At 36.4% G+C, this 17,272-nt stretch overlaps 1 protein-coding gene across 7 annotated transcripts in view; it reads right to left on the reverse strand.

The window, feature by feature from the left end:
• ALMS1 (ALMS1 centrosome and basal body associated protein) overlaps positions 1 to 17,272 on the reverse strand; it is a 190,664-nt gene that overhangs the window by 123,738 nt on the left and 49,654 nt on the right. For all 7 annotated transcript variants that reach the window (XR_809620.4, XM_010809860.4, XM_010809855.4 and 4 more), the window contains 2 exons: positions 17,039 to 17,188; positions 10,070 to 10,229 (listed from right to left, as the gene is read on the reverse strand). Coding sequence is in view for 6 of the 7 variants with exons in the window: in XM_010809860.4 (XP_010808162.2) it covers positions 10,070 to 10,229; positions 17,039 to 17,188 (310 nt within the window). In the remaining variant the exon portion in view is untranslated. The remainder of the gene's footprint in view (positions 1 to 10,069; positions 10,230 to 17,038; positions 17,189 to 17,272) is intronic.

The raw sequence follows: 17,272 nt of genomic DNA on the forward strand, positions 1-17,272 counted from the left end.
CTATGGCATCTGATTTCATGCTACTTATAAGCTAATAAGTTAGCCTGTTACTGTGTCATGTATGTTGTTAGAAGACAAAAGACTCCTCAATCAAAGACAAAATACGTTATTCCATGGGATAGTAAAGGAAAATCAACTTATTTTCATGAAATTCCCTTTCCCCTAAGTTATATGAGGGCAAAGCAATATAGCCCAGATGGATGCTATACATGCAATGGATTTAAATGATTCTCCTAATAAACACACCGTGAATAAAATATGTATTTTTAACTACATGAAACTCTAAAGACTCTAAAGGTTACACTAAAAAGTATGAAATTAATTCTATATGACATGGGGAGTTGTTGACTGATCTGATCAATACTGCAGAAACAGATTCAGGATGAGTGGAAGGAATAAAAGGGTAAGCAGTACTATCTAAAAGAACTTTCTGCAACAATGGAAACATGCCATATTTGTATTATCTAATGTGCTGTGCTTAGTCAGTCAGTCACGTCTGACTCTTTGTGATCCCAGGGACTGCAGCCCACCAGGCTCCTCTGTAAAGGGATTCTCCAGGCAAGACTACTGGAATGGCTTGCCATGCTCTCCTCCAGGAATCTTCCCAACCCAGGGATCAAACCCAGGTCTCCTGCATTGCAGGTGGATTCTTTCCCGTCTAAATCACCAGGGAAGCCCAACATTGCTGGAGTGGGTAGCCTATCCCTTCTCCAGGGGATCTTCAGACCCAGGAATCAAACTGGGGTCTCCTGCATTGAAGGCAAATTCTGATACTGGATTATCTAACAGAGTAATTCTAAATGAAAGTAGTTCTGAGTAGCAGTGAAAAATAAATAACTGCAATAAAAATAACAAGATTTGACATTCATTTGGTGATTCAAAAAAATCAATGTTTACTCTGTTCTAGCCACTGTTCTAGATATAGGAAATAGAGCAGCAAACAAAGAAAGCTTGCATTCCAATTCTGCCTCACAGAGCTTACATTCTACTAGAAGAAAGCAGACAATAAATTATTAAAACTTGGTATGACAGATGGTGATGAGATGATTAATATATACAGCAAACATGATCTATACCTTACACAGAGGGAAAGTAAGTTTCAAAGATGATGAAGCAACAGTGCTTTTCATTGAGAAGATCTTGTTAACTTGCAGATTCTGACTAAGTGGGTCTGGGATGAAAGCTGAAATCCTGCATTTCTAACAAGCTCCCTGATAATGCACAATACTACTGACCCTCAGATTACATTCTGAATAGTTGTACCTTAATTGACAAAAACAGGCCTTTTAACCCTTTAATTCTAACTCTAAATTCTGAACTCCTTTCACTAAAATGAATTGCCATTCTAAAACCATTAATGAGTTTTAAAACAAAAATAGTAGTTGAATACATCATGAAACAGGTTGAGTTAATGACTAATGATTGCAAAGAACTAATAAAAAGGAACAATATAAGCTACACAGTAACTTGAAAAGGAATATGGGTTACAGAAATCTTTGTGAAGAAAAAAAACAGCTAGAAAATAATAAACCAACACAGACTGACAAAATGAACAACCAATGGGTCAAAGAAAAAAATCAAAAAGGAATTAAAAAATACATACCTGCAGACCAATGAAAATGGAAATATGCCATACTAAAACTTAAGAGGATACAGAAAAAAGTTCAGAGAGAAGGTTATAGCAACAAATAACTACGTCAAGAAGCAAGAAAAACAAGCAAATAAACATCTGAACTTTACAACTCAAAGAACTAGAAAGAGAAAAATAAAGCTCCAAGTTAAAAGGGAAGGAAATAACAAAGATCAGACTGGAAATAAATAAAATGGAGACTAAAAAGACAGTGTAAAAGATCAGTGAAACTAAGGGCTTGTTCTTTAAAAAGATAAACTGACAGTCCTTCAGCTAGATTCCAAAGAGAAAAAAGGGGACACAAATAAACTAAGAAATGAAAAAGATGTTACAAATAATAGCACAGAAATAATAAGGATAAGAGACTGCTATGAACAATTATGGACTAACAAATTTGACAACCCAGAAGAGATGGATAAATTTCTAGAAACATATCAATACAATCTACCAAGTCTCAATCATGAAACAAGAAATCTGAACAGACTAGTAAGGAGATTGAATCAGTACTCAAAAGTATCCCAACAAACAAAAGTCCAGGTCCAGAATTTATAGAACTGAATTCTATGAAACATTCAGAGAATTAAAACCAACACATACCAAATTTTTCTAAAAAGTAGAAGAGAGCACTTCCAAACTCATTTCACTAAGCCATCATTACCCTAATACCAAACTCAGAAAAGGACATTACATAAAAAGAAAATTACAGGCCTGATAAATTTAGATCTAAATTGAAGACTTGATAAATTTAGACCTAAAAATCCTCCACAAAATATGAGCAAACCAAATTCAATAATACATGAAAGGGGTGCTATACCATAATCAAGTGGAAATTATTCCAGGGAACATTAACAAATCAATCAATGAAATACACCTTGTTAACAAAATGAAGGATAAATTATATGATCTCAATATGCAAAGAAAAAGCATTTGACAAGATTTACTACCCATTTATAATAAGAATTCTCAACAAAAGGGATATACAAGGAATGCACCTCAGCATAAAGGTTATATACAACAAGAGAACTGCTAACATCATATTCAAGGGTGACAAGCTAAACGCTTTTCCTCTTAACACTGGGAAGAAGACAAGGATGCTCATTCTCATCAGTTTTACTCAGCTTAGTTTTGGAAGTCCTAGTGGAGTAATTAGGTAAGAAAAAGAAATAAAAGGTATCCAAGTCAGAAAAGAAGAAAAACTGTCTCTACTGCAGATAACACGATGCTATATGTAGAAAACCCTAAAGACTCCAACAACAACAAAAAAATGAATTCAGTAAAGTTGTGAGATACAAAATCACTATACAAAAGTTACATTTCTATGCACTAAATATGAATGATCAGAAAACAAAATTAAGAAAACAATCATATTTACAATTGCATCAAAAAGAATAAAATACCTAGGAATAAATTTAACCAAGGAGGTAAAAGCTCTGTACACTGAAAACTGTAAATAAGACACAGTTAAAAGTAATGGAAGACCCAAAGAAATGGAAAGATAGTTTGTACTTAGGGACTTCCTAAAGGTCAAGTGTGCCTTTAAGAATTATCACTACAAACAAAGCTAGTGGAGGTGATGGAATTCCAGTTGAGCTATTTGAAATCGCTGCACTCAATATGCCAGCAAATTTGGAAAACTCAGCAGAAGCCACAGGACTGGAAAAGGTCAGTTTTCATTCCAATCCCAATGAAAGGCAATGCCAAAGAATGTTCAGGAGAAGGCAATGGCACCCCACTCCAGTACTCTTGCCTGGAAAATCCCATGGATGGAGGAGCCTGGAAGGCTGCAGTCCATGGGGTCGCTGAGGGTCAAACATGACTGAGCGACTTCACTTTCACTTTTCACTTTCATGCACTGGAGAAGGAAATGGCAACCCACTCCAGTGTTCTTGCCTGGAGAATCCCAGGGATGGGGAAGCCTGGTGGGCTGCCGTCTATGGGGTCACACAGAGTCGGACACGACTGAAGTGACTTAGCAATAGCAATAGCAAAGAATGTTCAAACTACCACACAATTGCACGCATCTCACACGCTAGCAAATTAATGCCCCAAATTCTCCAAGCCAGGTTTCAATAGTACATGAACCAAGAATTTCCAGATGTTCAAGCCGATTTTAGAAAAGGCAGAGGAACCAGAGATCAAATTGCCAACATCTGCTGGATCATCAAAAAAGCAAGAGAGTTCCAGAAAAACATCTATTTCTACTTTATTGACTATGCCAAAGCCTTTCACTGTGTGGATCACAACAAACTGTGGGAAATTCTTCAAGAGATGGGAATACCAAACCACTTGACCTGAGAAATCTGTATGCAGGTCAGAAGCAACAGTTAGAACCAGACATGGAACAACAGACTGGTCCCAAATTGGGAAAGGAGTACATCAAGTATGTATATTGTCCAGTTGCTTATTTAACTTATATGCAGAGTACATCATGTGAAATGCTGGGCTGGATGAAGCACAAGCTGAAATCAAGATTTCTGGGAGAAATAACAATAATTTCAGATATGCAGATGACACCACCCTTTGGCAGAAAGCAAAGCAGAACTAAAGAGCCTCTTGATGAAAGAGGCGAGTGAAAAAGCTGGCTTAAAACTCAATGTTCAAAAAACCAAGATCCAGTCCCATCACTTTATGGGAAATAGTTGGGGAAACAATGGAAACAGTGAAAGACTATTTTGGGGGGCTCCAAAATCACTGCACATGGTGACTGCAACCATGAAATTAAAAGACGCTTGCTCCTTGGAAGAAAAGCTATGACAAACCTAGACAGCATATTAAAAAGCAGAGATATTACTTTGCCGACAAAAGTCTGTCTAGTCAAAGCTATGGTTTTTCCAGTAGTCATGTATGGATGTGAGAGCTGGACCATAATAAAAGCTAAGGGCCGAAGAATTGATGCTTTTGAACTGTGGCATTGGAGAAGAATCTTGAGAGTCCCTTGGACTGCAAGGAGATCAAACCAGTCCATCCTAAAGGAAATCAGTCCTGAATATTCACTGGAAGGACTGATACTGAAGCTGAAGTTCCAACAGTTTGGCCACCTGATGGGAAGTACTGACTCATTGGAAAAGACCCTGATGCTGGGAAAAACTGAAGGCAGGAGGAGAAAAGGATGACAGAGGATGAGATGGTTGGATGGCACCATCGACTGGATGGACATGAGTTTGAGCAAGCTCCAGGAGTTGGTGATGAACAGGGAAGCCTGGCGTGCTGCAGAGCATGGGGTCACCAAGAGACGGACACAACTGAGCAAATGAACTGAATTGCACAAGATGATGAAAACAGGAGACAGTAAAAGAGAACTGAGTTAAAACCATAGGCAGAGGAGGGGAGAATGGATAGAGATCACAGTAAGGCAGGCTCTACACACACCAAAGCCTCTGGTTTCCAGTGAATGTGGAAGGTCCATACTGCAGGAGGATCATTAGATTTATTTAAACTACTAGACAGGACTTCCCTGGTGATCCAGTTGTTAAGAATCTGCCTGCCAATGCAGGGGACACAGGTTGAATCCCTAGTCTGGGAAGACTTCACAGGTCATGTGGCAACTGAGCCCAGTCTCCATAACCACTGAGTCCCTGAATTACAACTACTGAGCCCACATGTCCCAGAGGCAGTGCTCCGCAGCTGTAGAAGGAAGCCACTGCAATGAGAAGCCTACACACCACAACTGGAGACAAGCCCACGTGCACCCACAAAAACCCAGCATAGCCAAAAATAAATAAATACATTTTTAAGAAAAATTTTAATAATCAGACAAGCAAAACAATAACAAATATTCTCAGCACCAGAGAAGCTGTTAGTATCCAGGGCTGCAACAATATATTATCTAAAATGTCCAGTTTATAAAAATATTGGGACATACAAAGAAAAAGTGAACTATTTATAGGAAAAAAATAAGTAACCAACAGAAACTGCCTTTAAGGAGACCCACATGTTGGATTTAGCCAGCAAAGATTTCAAAGCAGTTATTATAAATATGCTCAAAGAAGAAAAGAAAATCATGCTTAAAAACTAAAAGAAGGTAATGGCAATGTCTCATCAAATATAAAGTAAGGTTATAGAACTTATAATTGAACCAAATGGAAGTTCAACTTCCATTTGGGGCTGAAAAGTACTACTGAAATGAAAAATTTCCTAGAGGCTCAATGGTAAATAGGGACAGACAGAAGAATCAGTGAACGTGATGGTAACAGAGACTACGCAGGATGAAGGACAGCCCCCAAAAAGAACAAATGAACATGAACAAAGGCTCCGAGAGCTATTAAACAAGATTAAGTACACTGACACATGTATAATGGGGGATCATCTGAGGCAGAAAAGAGCAAAAAAAAAAAAAAAATACTCAAAGGAAATAATGTTTGAAAACTTCCCAAATTTGATGAAAAACATCCTATGTATCTGATAATCCAAGTGAACTCAATGTAAGATAAACAGACACATCATAATCAGAATGTTGGAAGAGGATACTCTAAAAACAGTAAGAAAAACGAAGTCACATACAATGGAACATTAATAAGAGTAACAGTTGATTTCTCATCAGAAACAATAAATAAAGGTAGAATACAGTGGAAAGACATATTCAAAGTGCTGAAAGAAAATAACTGTCAACTAAGAATTCAAAATCCAGCAAAAAACACTTCCAAAAATATAAAAATATTTCCAGATATATAAAAACTGAGAGCAACTGTTGGTAGCAGGCCCATCTTACAAGAAATACAAAAGGAAGTTCTTCAGGTTGAAAGCAAGTGATACCAAACAGTAATTTGAACTTACATAACAAAACAAATAGTGCTAGGAAAGATAATTATATTAGGTAATTACAAAAAAACAGGATACTTGCATACTTTCCTTTCTTCCAACAATTTTTTTAAAAAAGTTTACATAAAACAACGTATGTAATTGTATTATTGGAGCTATAAGACACAGAAATGTGACATATTTGACAATAACAAAAGGAGGTACATGAGAACAAAGTTAGAGTACAGCAAGGAAATGACACTGGATGATAACAAGTCCACAGGAACAAATAAAGAATAAAAAATGGTAAATTCAAATACAAATGCAATACGCCCTAATAAACAAATGTTTGTGCTCTCTACTTAAGTTTTTTTAAAACCCATAAAATTATATAAATAATTATGACAATGTAATAATGTACTCCTTGGTTTGTAACATATAGGTATATTATATATCAAAAGAATAGCAAATACAGGGAGTGAACAGATCTATATAGCAGAAACACCTCTTTATTACACTAGAATTCAGTTAGTATAAATTTGGGGCATATTCTGGTATGTTAAAATAAATTTTCTAAGTCCTAGAACAACCACTAATAATATAACTTTAACAATTAGCTAGAAAACTATTAAAGAAGTTAAAATACTGGAAAATATTCACTTAATGCAATGAAAGCCAGTAAAAGAGGAAAGAAAAAAAAAGACATGAGACAGATGGAAAATAAAAAGTAAATCAGCAAATATAAACCCAATCTTATCAATAATTACATTAAATGTGAAGGGATTATATAATCACATTAAAAGGCAAAGACTATCATTCTGGAATTAAGAAATAAAGATACAACTGTAAGTTACTTATAAGACATAAACCTGAGCTTCAAAAATATAAGTAGACTAAAAGTAAAGGGATGAATAAAGACATGACATTCAAGCAGCAACCATAAGAAGTGGGATGTCAACACTGATATAGACAAAACAGACTTTAAAACAAAACAAAACAAAAAATGTTTCTAGAATTAAAGAGGGACAATGTATAACAACAAAAGGCCCAATTCATCAGGACTACATAACAATTAGAAACATAGATTCACTTAATATCAAAATATATGAAGCAATTCTGACAGAAAAGGGAGAAATAATAATAGTTGGAGATTTCAATACCCTACTTTCAAAAATGGAGAAAATTAGCAGAAGATCAACAAGGATACAGAAGACTTGAACACTATCAACCCACTGGAACGAAGACACATGTATAGAACACACCACCTAACAACAACAGAATGCACATTCTTCTCAAGTGCAAACCATACATTCTACAGGATAAACTATGCCGTAGGACATAAAGCATGCCTCAACAAAGTGTAAAAGGACTCCTACAATTATACTAGGAAACAGTTTGGATGAATTAAAACAAAAACACAACAAACCAAAAGTTAATGCATGCAGTTAGTCTTTAGAAATCTATCAACATAAATACCTATATTAAAAAGAAAAATCTCAAATCAATAACCTTTCATCATAAGAAACAATAAAAAGCACAAACTAAAACTGAAGCAAATGAAAGAAAGGAAATAAAAAGAAACTAAAATGCAAATAGATTTAAGAAGTAGAAAAAATAGAGATTAGAAAAAGAGAAGAAATCAAAATTTCTTCAAAAAGATCAACAACAGGGACAAAATTTAGCTAGACTCACAAAAAGAGACAGAGAAAGAAAACTCAAATTACTTCTAACACAACTTATGACACTACTGTTACTTTTGTACCAAAACCTAACCAAAAAAAAAAAAAGGCAAGAAATTTACACATCAATATCTATTATGAATCACAAAATTCCCCCCAAAAAATCACTGGTAAAATGAATCCAACAGCACACACAAGGATTATACACCATAACCAAGTAGCACTTATAACCAAGAAAGCAAGGTTGACTCAACATCTGAAAATTAATTAATAATGCTTCATAATATTAGAATAAAGAACAAAAATCATACACACAACCATCCTTTTAAAAATACAGAAAAAGCATCTGACAAAATCTAATACCTTTTATGTGATAAATGCACTCTAGAAACTACAAATAAAAAATAATTTCCCCAACCTGATAAAGGGCATCTACAAAAACCCCTCAGCTAACATGATAAAAGACATTCCTACAAAGACCTGCACAAGACTGCTCTTGCCACCTATAGGCAACACTGTACTGAAGGTTATCACTGTACTTGTCAAGGCAACTAGGAAATATAGAAAAAAGAATACATTCTAGAAAGGAAGAAGACATCTCTACTTGCAGATGACACTGGCTTATATACAAAAATAAGAAAACCACACAAAAAATTATAGGAATAACAAAGAGGTAGGTCAGCAAGGTTGCCAGCTACAAGATGAACATACAAAATTAAACTTTATTTCTATACACTAGCAGTGACTATTCCAAAAATGAAATTAAGAAAACTTTTCCATGTATAGTAACATCAAAAAGATTTAAATACTTGAAATTAATTTAACAAGGACATACAAGAGTTGTATGCTGAAAACTACAAAACACTGTTGAAAGAAATAAAGACCTAAATAAACAAAAAGAAATCCCACAGGCACAGATCAAAATATGCAATATTATTAATATGGCAATATTCTCAAAAAAATCTACAAATTCAAAGAAATCGAACACCTGCTACACCATGAATAAAACTTAAAAAACATTATTCCAAGTGAAATGAATCAGTCACAGATAAACACTTATATGAGGTACCTAGAGTAGTCAAATTCACAGCAGAGGTGAAAAGTAAAACCATGGTTGATGGGGAAGTAGGAGGGAATGGGGAGTTATTCTTTAATATTTAGATAAAGAGTTCCAGTTTCACAAGATGAAAGAGCTTTGTGAATGCATGACATTGTTTACATGACAATGTAAATGTATTTAATGCCAATGAACTATATATGTAAAAATAGCTAAGATGAAACATTATCAGTATTTTACCACTATTTAAAACTAACTTAAAAAAAAAAAAAAAAAACAAGATAAAATAAGACTTTATCAAATTAAAAATTCTGTGAAGTCAATACCATCAAGTAAGTGAACCCATAACTCAACAAGAGTGGAAGAATTTTTGCAAATAACATATCTAATAAGGGACCTGTATCCAGAATATACAAAGAACTTTTAAAATGCAGTAACAAAAAGTTAATAAACCAATTAAAAAGTGAGTGAGAATTTTAACAGACATTTCTCCAAAGAAGATATATAACTGTCCAATAAACACAACAAAAGATGTTCAACATCATTAGCCATTCAGTTCAGTTCAGTTCAGTCACTCTCTGAGACCCCATGAATCGCAGCACGCCAGGCCTCTCTGTCCATCACCAACTCCCAGGGCAATCTTGCTTTCTACCTCAAAATTAATTTCTCAGTCTCCTCTCTATAAACTTATATCTGCTCCTGTGTTCATTCAGTTTCCTTTTCCCTTCAAGTCTCAAAAAGGAATATAGAAACAAACTGACTTTAATATCAGACTCCTCCATGTAATTCAGGTCTAAACACTGTCATGAAGAACTCAATGAAAAATCAAACGGTTCATCTAATAAAATATCTGAGGATTTATAAATATACCTAATCCAAAGTTAACATCATTGCAGTTCAAAAGTTGAAAATTAATTAGGCATAGCAAGCTAGTTATAAAGACACAATGTATCCTTCTCTACGTACCTGTTAAATGTCTGACAGTCCTTGACACAGTGTCAGGAGATACCCTCAACATTCTGAGATTTGAAGAGTGATATTCCAAATCTCCAGTTGGCTCATGAGGAACAAATGGAGGCAACACAGATGAAAAAGATTCATTAATGTCCGTATTAGAAGGACATACCTATGAAAAAGAGGAGATTAATTTTAGACTTCACATCTACCAAAAAATAAACCTCATTTTATGAAAATGAATGCTAAACAGTTATACCAGTTCCTTAAGATCATACTCTTAAGTCTCCTGAATTCATATATAGGTCATATCTTATTTGGTTAATTCCAAGATGGCTCTACAAATTATTCTGAGGGTTTTCAAGTCAACCTGTACAGAATATTACAGATAGGAGACATAATAGTATTCTATTACTCAGAAGTTTGATCCTTACAATAATTGTATGAACACTGCAGGATTTGAACTATTACAATACTCTTGACAAGCTCAAGGACTTTTTTTTCCTTAAGTAGGAAAGATATGCTAGGGTAAGGAAAGAGATGAGAACAGAAATATTTTCAAGAAATCCACAAATGTTTAGAAGAAAAATAAAAGCACCACAGAACTGGATCTGTGATCAGTTACCAAAAAACATAAGTCCTCAAATTTCTTGAAACAAAAATAGTAGGAAATATAAATTGATGAAATAAAAGTTAAATGCTGGAAAAGAAGTCCCTGAAGTTTCATGGCATTCCAGCAAATCCTTGCTAAAAAGGAAATTAGAAACTATTATTAGTGATGTTGGTACATAAATATACACAACTCTTCACCAAATGCATAGTGTACTGCCATATATTCATATATGAGTATACATACACTTTCTCGATACAAACAGCATACCACTTTTAGGTTTATTTTCCTAAAATATTATTCCAGTGCTGCCCTCCCAGGACGGAGTCTGAAATTTTTCTATCCTCTTTATGAATTTTTCTATTCTCTTCATGAAAGTTTTTTCATTGTGTAGTAACAAACATTCTTATGAAGCTGGCAGAATGTGAAAATAATTCTACTTCTACTGCCTATATCGTTTCTCTAGACCCATGGTTCTTAACTGGGGAAGATTTTGTACTCCCTCACCTCCCCCACCAAGGAATATGTGGCAAGGCCTGGAGACATTTTTCTCCGTCCTGCCGTCTATGGGGTCACACAGAGTCGGACACGACTGAAGTGACGCAGCAGCAGCAGCAACTTTAGTGGAGGTAATGCTACTCAGCGAATAGAGGCCAGGGATATTACTAAACATCCTAAAATGCACAGAACACCCCCACACAACAAAGAATTAGCCAACCCCAAACCAATAATGTGGAGAAACCCTAAACATAACACAAAGTTCTTAGTTTCCAACTCTCCTACTGCTGAAGGAGACATGCAGCTCACTAATGTACAGTTGACCCTTGAACAGCACAGGTTTGAACTGTACTAGTCCACTTATTAGGAGAAGGTAATGGCACCCCACTCCAGTACTCTTGCCTGGAAAATCCCATGGACGGAGGAGCCTGGTGGGCTACAGTCCATGGGGTCGCTAAGAGTTGGACATGACTGAGCGAATTCACTTTCACTTTTCACTTTCATGCATTGGAGAAGGAAATGGCAACCCACTCCAGTGTTCTTGCCTGGAGAATCCCAGGGATGGGGGAGCCCGGTGGGCTGCTGTCTATGGGGTCGCAGAGTCAGACACGACTGGAGTGACTTAGCAGTAGCAGCAGTACACTTATTGGGGAAGGCAATGGCAACCCTCTCCAGTGTTCTTGCCTGGAGAATCCCGGGGATGGCGGAGCCTAGTGGGCTGCCGTCTCTGGGGTCACACAGAGTGGGACGCGACTGAAGCGACTTAGCAGCAGCAGCAGTCCACTTATACATGTTTTTTTTTTCCAACAGTAAATACTACAGTACTACACGTGATCCAAGATTGGATGAATCTGGGGATGTGGAAGAATCCTAGATTTGGTGGAATCGGGGATACAGGAGGCCAACTATGGATTTTCAACTTTGCAAAGGGTCAGTGCCCCTAATTCCCACATTGTTCAAGGTCAACTGTATACATCACATATGCGATAGATGAATACTCGTGTGTGCACACTGTGTTTAATAGCAGTTTCCCCCTAAAGCTTCTAAACATAGGGAAAACCATTTCTATTCCAATTTTAACTTTAATAAAATTTCAAAGCTTCAAAATATACAGATATCAGAGTAGGTAATAAAATGTAGAATGAAAAAGATGAGACATATTTAAGAGATCAACAAATATTTATCACTAAAAATTAGGGGAGTTAGAAGGGGAAAAAAAATCAAGATTGGTTTATCTCCTAGTTTATAATCAACAATGAAGATAGAATCAATGACAATAAAGAAACCAAGAAATGTTAACACCTCTAGAGGAACAGAAAATCTGTAAGTCACTCTGACTTTAGAGAAAAGATAAGTTATTCTGATTTGCAAGGTAAATTTTGAGATGATGGGAATATTCACAAGAAAATGTCATACAAGATAGTATATGGGTCTATGTAGGAAAAATACTAGGGTCTAAAAATGGAGATGATGATCATCCACACAGAAAATCTTGAGTGGAAACAAATTCTTTGAAATTTGCTAAGTGTCAGTCATTCAGTTGTGTCCAACTCTTTGCGACCCCCTGAACGGGGGCACACCAGGCTCCTCGGTCCATGGGGCTCTCCAGGTAAGAACAATGGAGTGGGTTGCCATTTCCTTCTCCAGGGGATCTTCCCGACCCAGCAATCGAACCCAGTTTCCTGCACTGTGGGCAGATTCTTTACTATCTGAGCTACAGGGAAGCCCATGGGATGGACAGGGAACCAACAAGACAAAAAAGAAAGAGATCTAAGGAGTCAACCTTAAATAATAGTTAAGAGTTATACGGCCAAAATAAGGGATACAAAAACAGTATTTTATTATAGAGGATAAAAGAATGTAGTATGCTTCCAGGAACAAGGCAAGAGAAAGAACAAAATAACAAATTAGAGTAGGAAACCCCTGGTAATAGACTGATCTACTTTCACTAAAATAAAGGGAACTAACAGCCAGGCACTATATACAGGCTACATACCTTTCCCCGTTCAATATAACAATGTTTGAGGTTGATTATTACTGCTTATTTCTTTATGTAGACAAGGAAGGAGAATAAACCTCCAAAATCATTTGACCAAGGTACAAGGCCAATAAAGTAACTGAACAGGGTTTTGACTCCAATTCTCCACACTCTCTTCACAGCCCCAGCCTACATCATATGTAAGTGGATACCCAAATAATCATTCAGAGAATGATGGATGGGTACCAAAGTGAGACAAACAAGTATGAACGACTCTTCTGAGACCCAGATGAGAATAAGGAAGAAACTAAGCAGTAGGCAGACCTCCTGAGAGCAAGCTGAGCCATGTAGAAAGATGATTACCATGTCTGGCTCATTGCTTCTCTCATATTTAGCATGATGTAAGTCCCAGATTATAGCAGAGACCTAAGAATGAAAGACAACAGAGAAAACAGCATCCACCCTGGACTAAAAAAAATATACTTAAGGTTACAGTTAAGGGCAAATACAATTTGGAGCTGTGTCAGAGTTAATCTCCGCACATCACTATTAACTAAGTAAATATATATCTTCACATCTTCAAATATACTTTATCTATATGAAAAGTTGACATACGTTGCAAAAGTAGTTCTATCAAAAAAAATTAGAAACTCAACTGTAAATATAATTAACAATGCTGTTTTAAAAGAGTACATCCTAAGAGTTCTAATAATAGGAAAAAATTTTTTTGTTTCCTTAATATGTTTATGAAATGATGGGTGTTCACTAAATTTACTGCAGTAATCATTTCATAATGTATGTAAGTCAAGTCATTACACTGTATCCCTTAAACTTATTATACCTCAATAAAACTGAAAGAAAAACAACAAAAAGAAACTCTAAGTTTAAAATTGATATTTTGCTTCTCATTCTTATTAAAACTAATTTTGACCTTCATTCTTGCCAAAATAATGCAAAATCTTGGCTTTGGTGTCACTGAAGAACAGTTAAACAGGGAGGCAATTTATGGTATATTCCTTAAGTATATATACAAGGATAGTTTCAAATACTAGTTCCTCTACTTGCTAAATGATTACCAGCAAGTTCCTTAACCCTCTAAATATCAATTGTAAAATGGGGATGATAATCAGTTCAGTTCAGTTGCTCAGTCATGTCCGACTCTTTGGGATCCCACGAATTGCAGCACACCAGGCCTCCCTGTCCATCACCAACTCCCAGAGTTCACCTAAACTCATGTCCATCGAGTCAATGACGCCATCCAACCATCTCATCCTCTGTCATCCCCTTTCTCCTCTGCCTTCAATCTTTCCCAGCATCAGGGTCTTTTCAAATGAGTTGCTCTTCACATCAGGTGGCCAAAGTATTGGAGTTTCAGCTTCAAAATCAGTCCTTCCAATAAACACCCAGGACTGATCTCCTTTAGGATGGACTGGTTGGATCTCCTCGCAGTCCAAAGGACTCTCAAGAGTCTTCTCCAACATCACAGTTCAAAAGCATCAATTCTTTGGCACTCAGCTTTCTTTATAGTCCAACTCTCACATCCATACATGACCACTGGAAAAACCATAGCCTTGACTAGATGGACCTCTGCTGACAAAGTAATGTCTCTGCTTTTTAATATGCTGTCTAGGTTGGCCATAACTTTCCTTCCAAGGAGGAAGAGTCTTTTAATTTCATGGCTGCAATCACCATCAGCAGTGATTTTGGAGCCCCAAAAAATAAAGTCTGACACTGTTTCCACATCTATCTGCCATGAAGTGATGGGACCGCATGCCATGATCTTAGTTTTCTGAATGTTGAGCTTGAAGCCAACTTTTTCCATCTCCTCTTTCACTTTTATCAAGAGGCTCTTTAGTTCTTCTTCACTTTCTGCCATAACGGTGGTGTTATCTGCATATCTGAGGTTATTGGTATTTCTCCCGGCACTCTTGATTCCAGCTTGTGCTTCCTCCAGCCCAGCGTTTCTCATGATGTACTCTGCGAATAAGTTAAATAAGCAGGGTGACAACATACAGCCTTGACGTACTCCTTTTCCTCTTTGGAACCAGTCTGTTGTTCTATGTCCAGTTCGAACCGTTGCTTCCTGACCTGTATACAGGTCTCTCAAGAGGCAGGTCAGGTGGTCTGGTATTCCCATCTCTTTCAGAATTTTCCAGTTTGTTGTGGTCTACACAGTCAAAGGCTTTGGCATAGTCAATAAAGCAGAAGTAGATGTTTTTCTGGAACTCTCTTTTTCGATGATCCAGTGGATGTTTGCAATTTGATCTCTGGTTCCTCTGCCTTTTCTAAAACCAGTTTGAACATCAGGAAGTTCATGGTTCACGTATTGCTGAAGCCTGGCTTGGAGAATTTTGAGCATTACTTAACTAGCATGTGAGATGAGTGCAATTGTACAGTAGTTTGAGCATTCTTTGGCATTGCCTTTCTTTGGGATTGGAATGAAAACGGACCTTTTCCAGTCCTGTGGCCACTGCTGAGTTTTCCAAATGTGCTGGCATATTGAGTGCAGCACTTTCACAGCATCATCTTTTAAGATTTGAAATAGCTCAACTGGAATTTCATCACCTCCACTAGCTTTGTTTGTAGTGTTGCTTTCTAAGGCCCACTTGACTTCACATTCCAGGATGTCTGGCTCTAGGTGCGTGATCACACCACAGTGATTATCTGGGTTGTAAAGATCTTTTTTGTACAGTTCTTCTGTGTATTCTTGCCACCTCTTCTTAATATCTTCTGCTTATGTTAGGTCCATACCATTTCTGTCCTTTATTGAGCCCATCTTTGGTATTGCCCCATCTTTGGTATCAAGGGAAATGTTCCCTTGGTATCTCTATAATCCTACCTGATAGGACTGACCAAAGGACTAAATGAATTGAGGTATCATATATAAAGTAAACCTCTTAGCATAGTATTTGAGCGCAAAACATTAGCTATCATTATCATCCCCATTGTTATTAAATTGAAAAATAGAAGTAAAAATGTCTAGAATGTTGAAGAAAATAAAACTACCTATAAATAAATTCTACTATCTGTAAATAAATTCAATAAACTGAAATAAAAGGAAAAGCTTATCACAATATTTTTGTTCATTTTGTCTTTTTAACTACCCGAACCTAGAGGTCAAAATATAATTGCAACTCAAACTAGCAGCTTTCCAATGACATATTTATCTTACACATGGGAAAATAGGAAAAGGAAAGTAACATTAAGTACATATATATGTGTATATATATGTGTAACCATATATATGTAACCTAACTATATTTGATGACTAATAGAATGTAAGGATATATCATCAGGTAACAGGACTCAGGGCGGGGCTGACAGTGTCAGATGAAACCAGATGGGCAACGGGACCAGAGAACCATTAAAGTCAGAAGAGCCAAGGGTCCAAGCAAATCAAGCCTTGTATAAAACAAAATTTTGACTTTAAGATATCTCTGAAATTAAAATCTTTCAGGGGCTTCTAAACAGAAATACATGAATATTTCCAGGCCTATTCCAAGGGCTGTTACACTGAAGGCCAGAGGGTAGAAAAAGCACAATTGAGTATCTCCATGAATGAGTTTAATCTTAACACCATCCCAGAGGTTCTTGCTAGCACAATTGGAAAGCGTTAAGATATTTCAATATGAAGGGCCTGGATGCTCCAAAGGCTGACCTTTTTTCCCAAAGCACCATAGAACTTAGTGAGTCTCATGGTCTACAAATCACAAACATTTCTTTTATGCCAACCTCTAATAAATTAATGCAGCATACTCCTGGATATCATATGAAAGCCAGATTACACATCAAAATTTGGTATCAGAGGATATAAATAGACCTTTATTCTCATCCCCGTTTTTCAACTAAAATTTCTTTCCCCACCAAACAAGAAATGTCAAGTAGAAAGACTTACAGAATCTTCAAAACTGCTGTCTTCCTTAGATGGTAGCCGTACAGTAGATTGCCACTGCAGGGAGCTGTCACAAATCTCTAGATCATCAAGCAAATTCTCTAAACCTGCTAGCTCAACGCACTCACCGGTCAAGTCACCTTGGTCACATATCTGGGAAACAGCAAAAAGTAAAAAAAACAAACAATACCATTTCCTAAAACAATAATGAAGAAGACCATGTCTCTCCCCAATACT

Source organism: Bos taurus, chromosome 11 (assembly GCF_002263795.3).
Source record: "Bos taurus isolate L1 Dominette 01449 registration number 42190680 breed Hereford chromosome 11, ARS-UCD2.0, whole genome shotgun sequence".
Lineage (NCBI taxonomy): Eukaryota > Metazoa > Chordata > Mammalia > Artiodactyla > Bovidae > Bos > Bos taurus.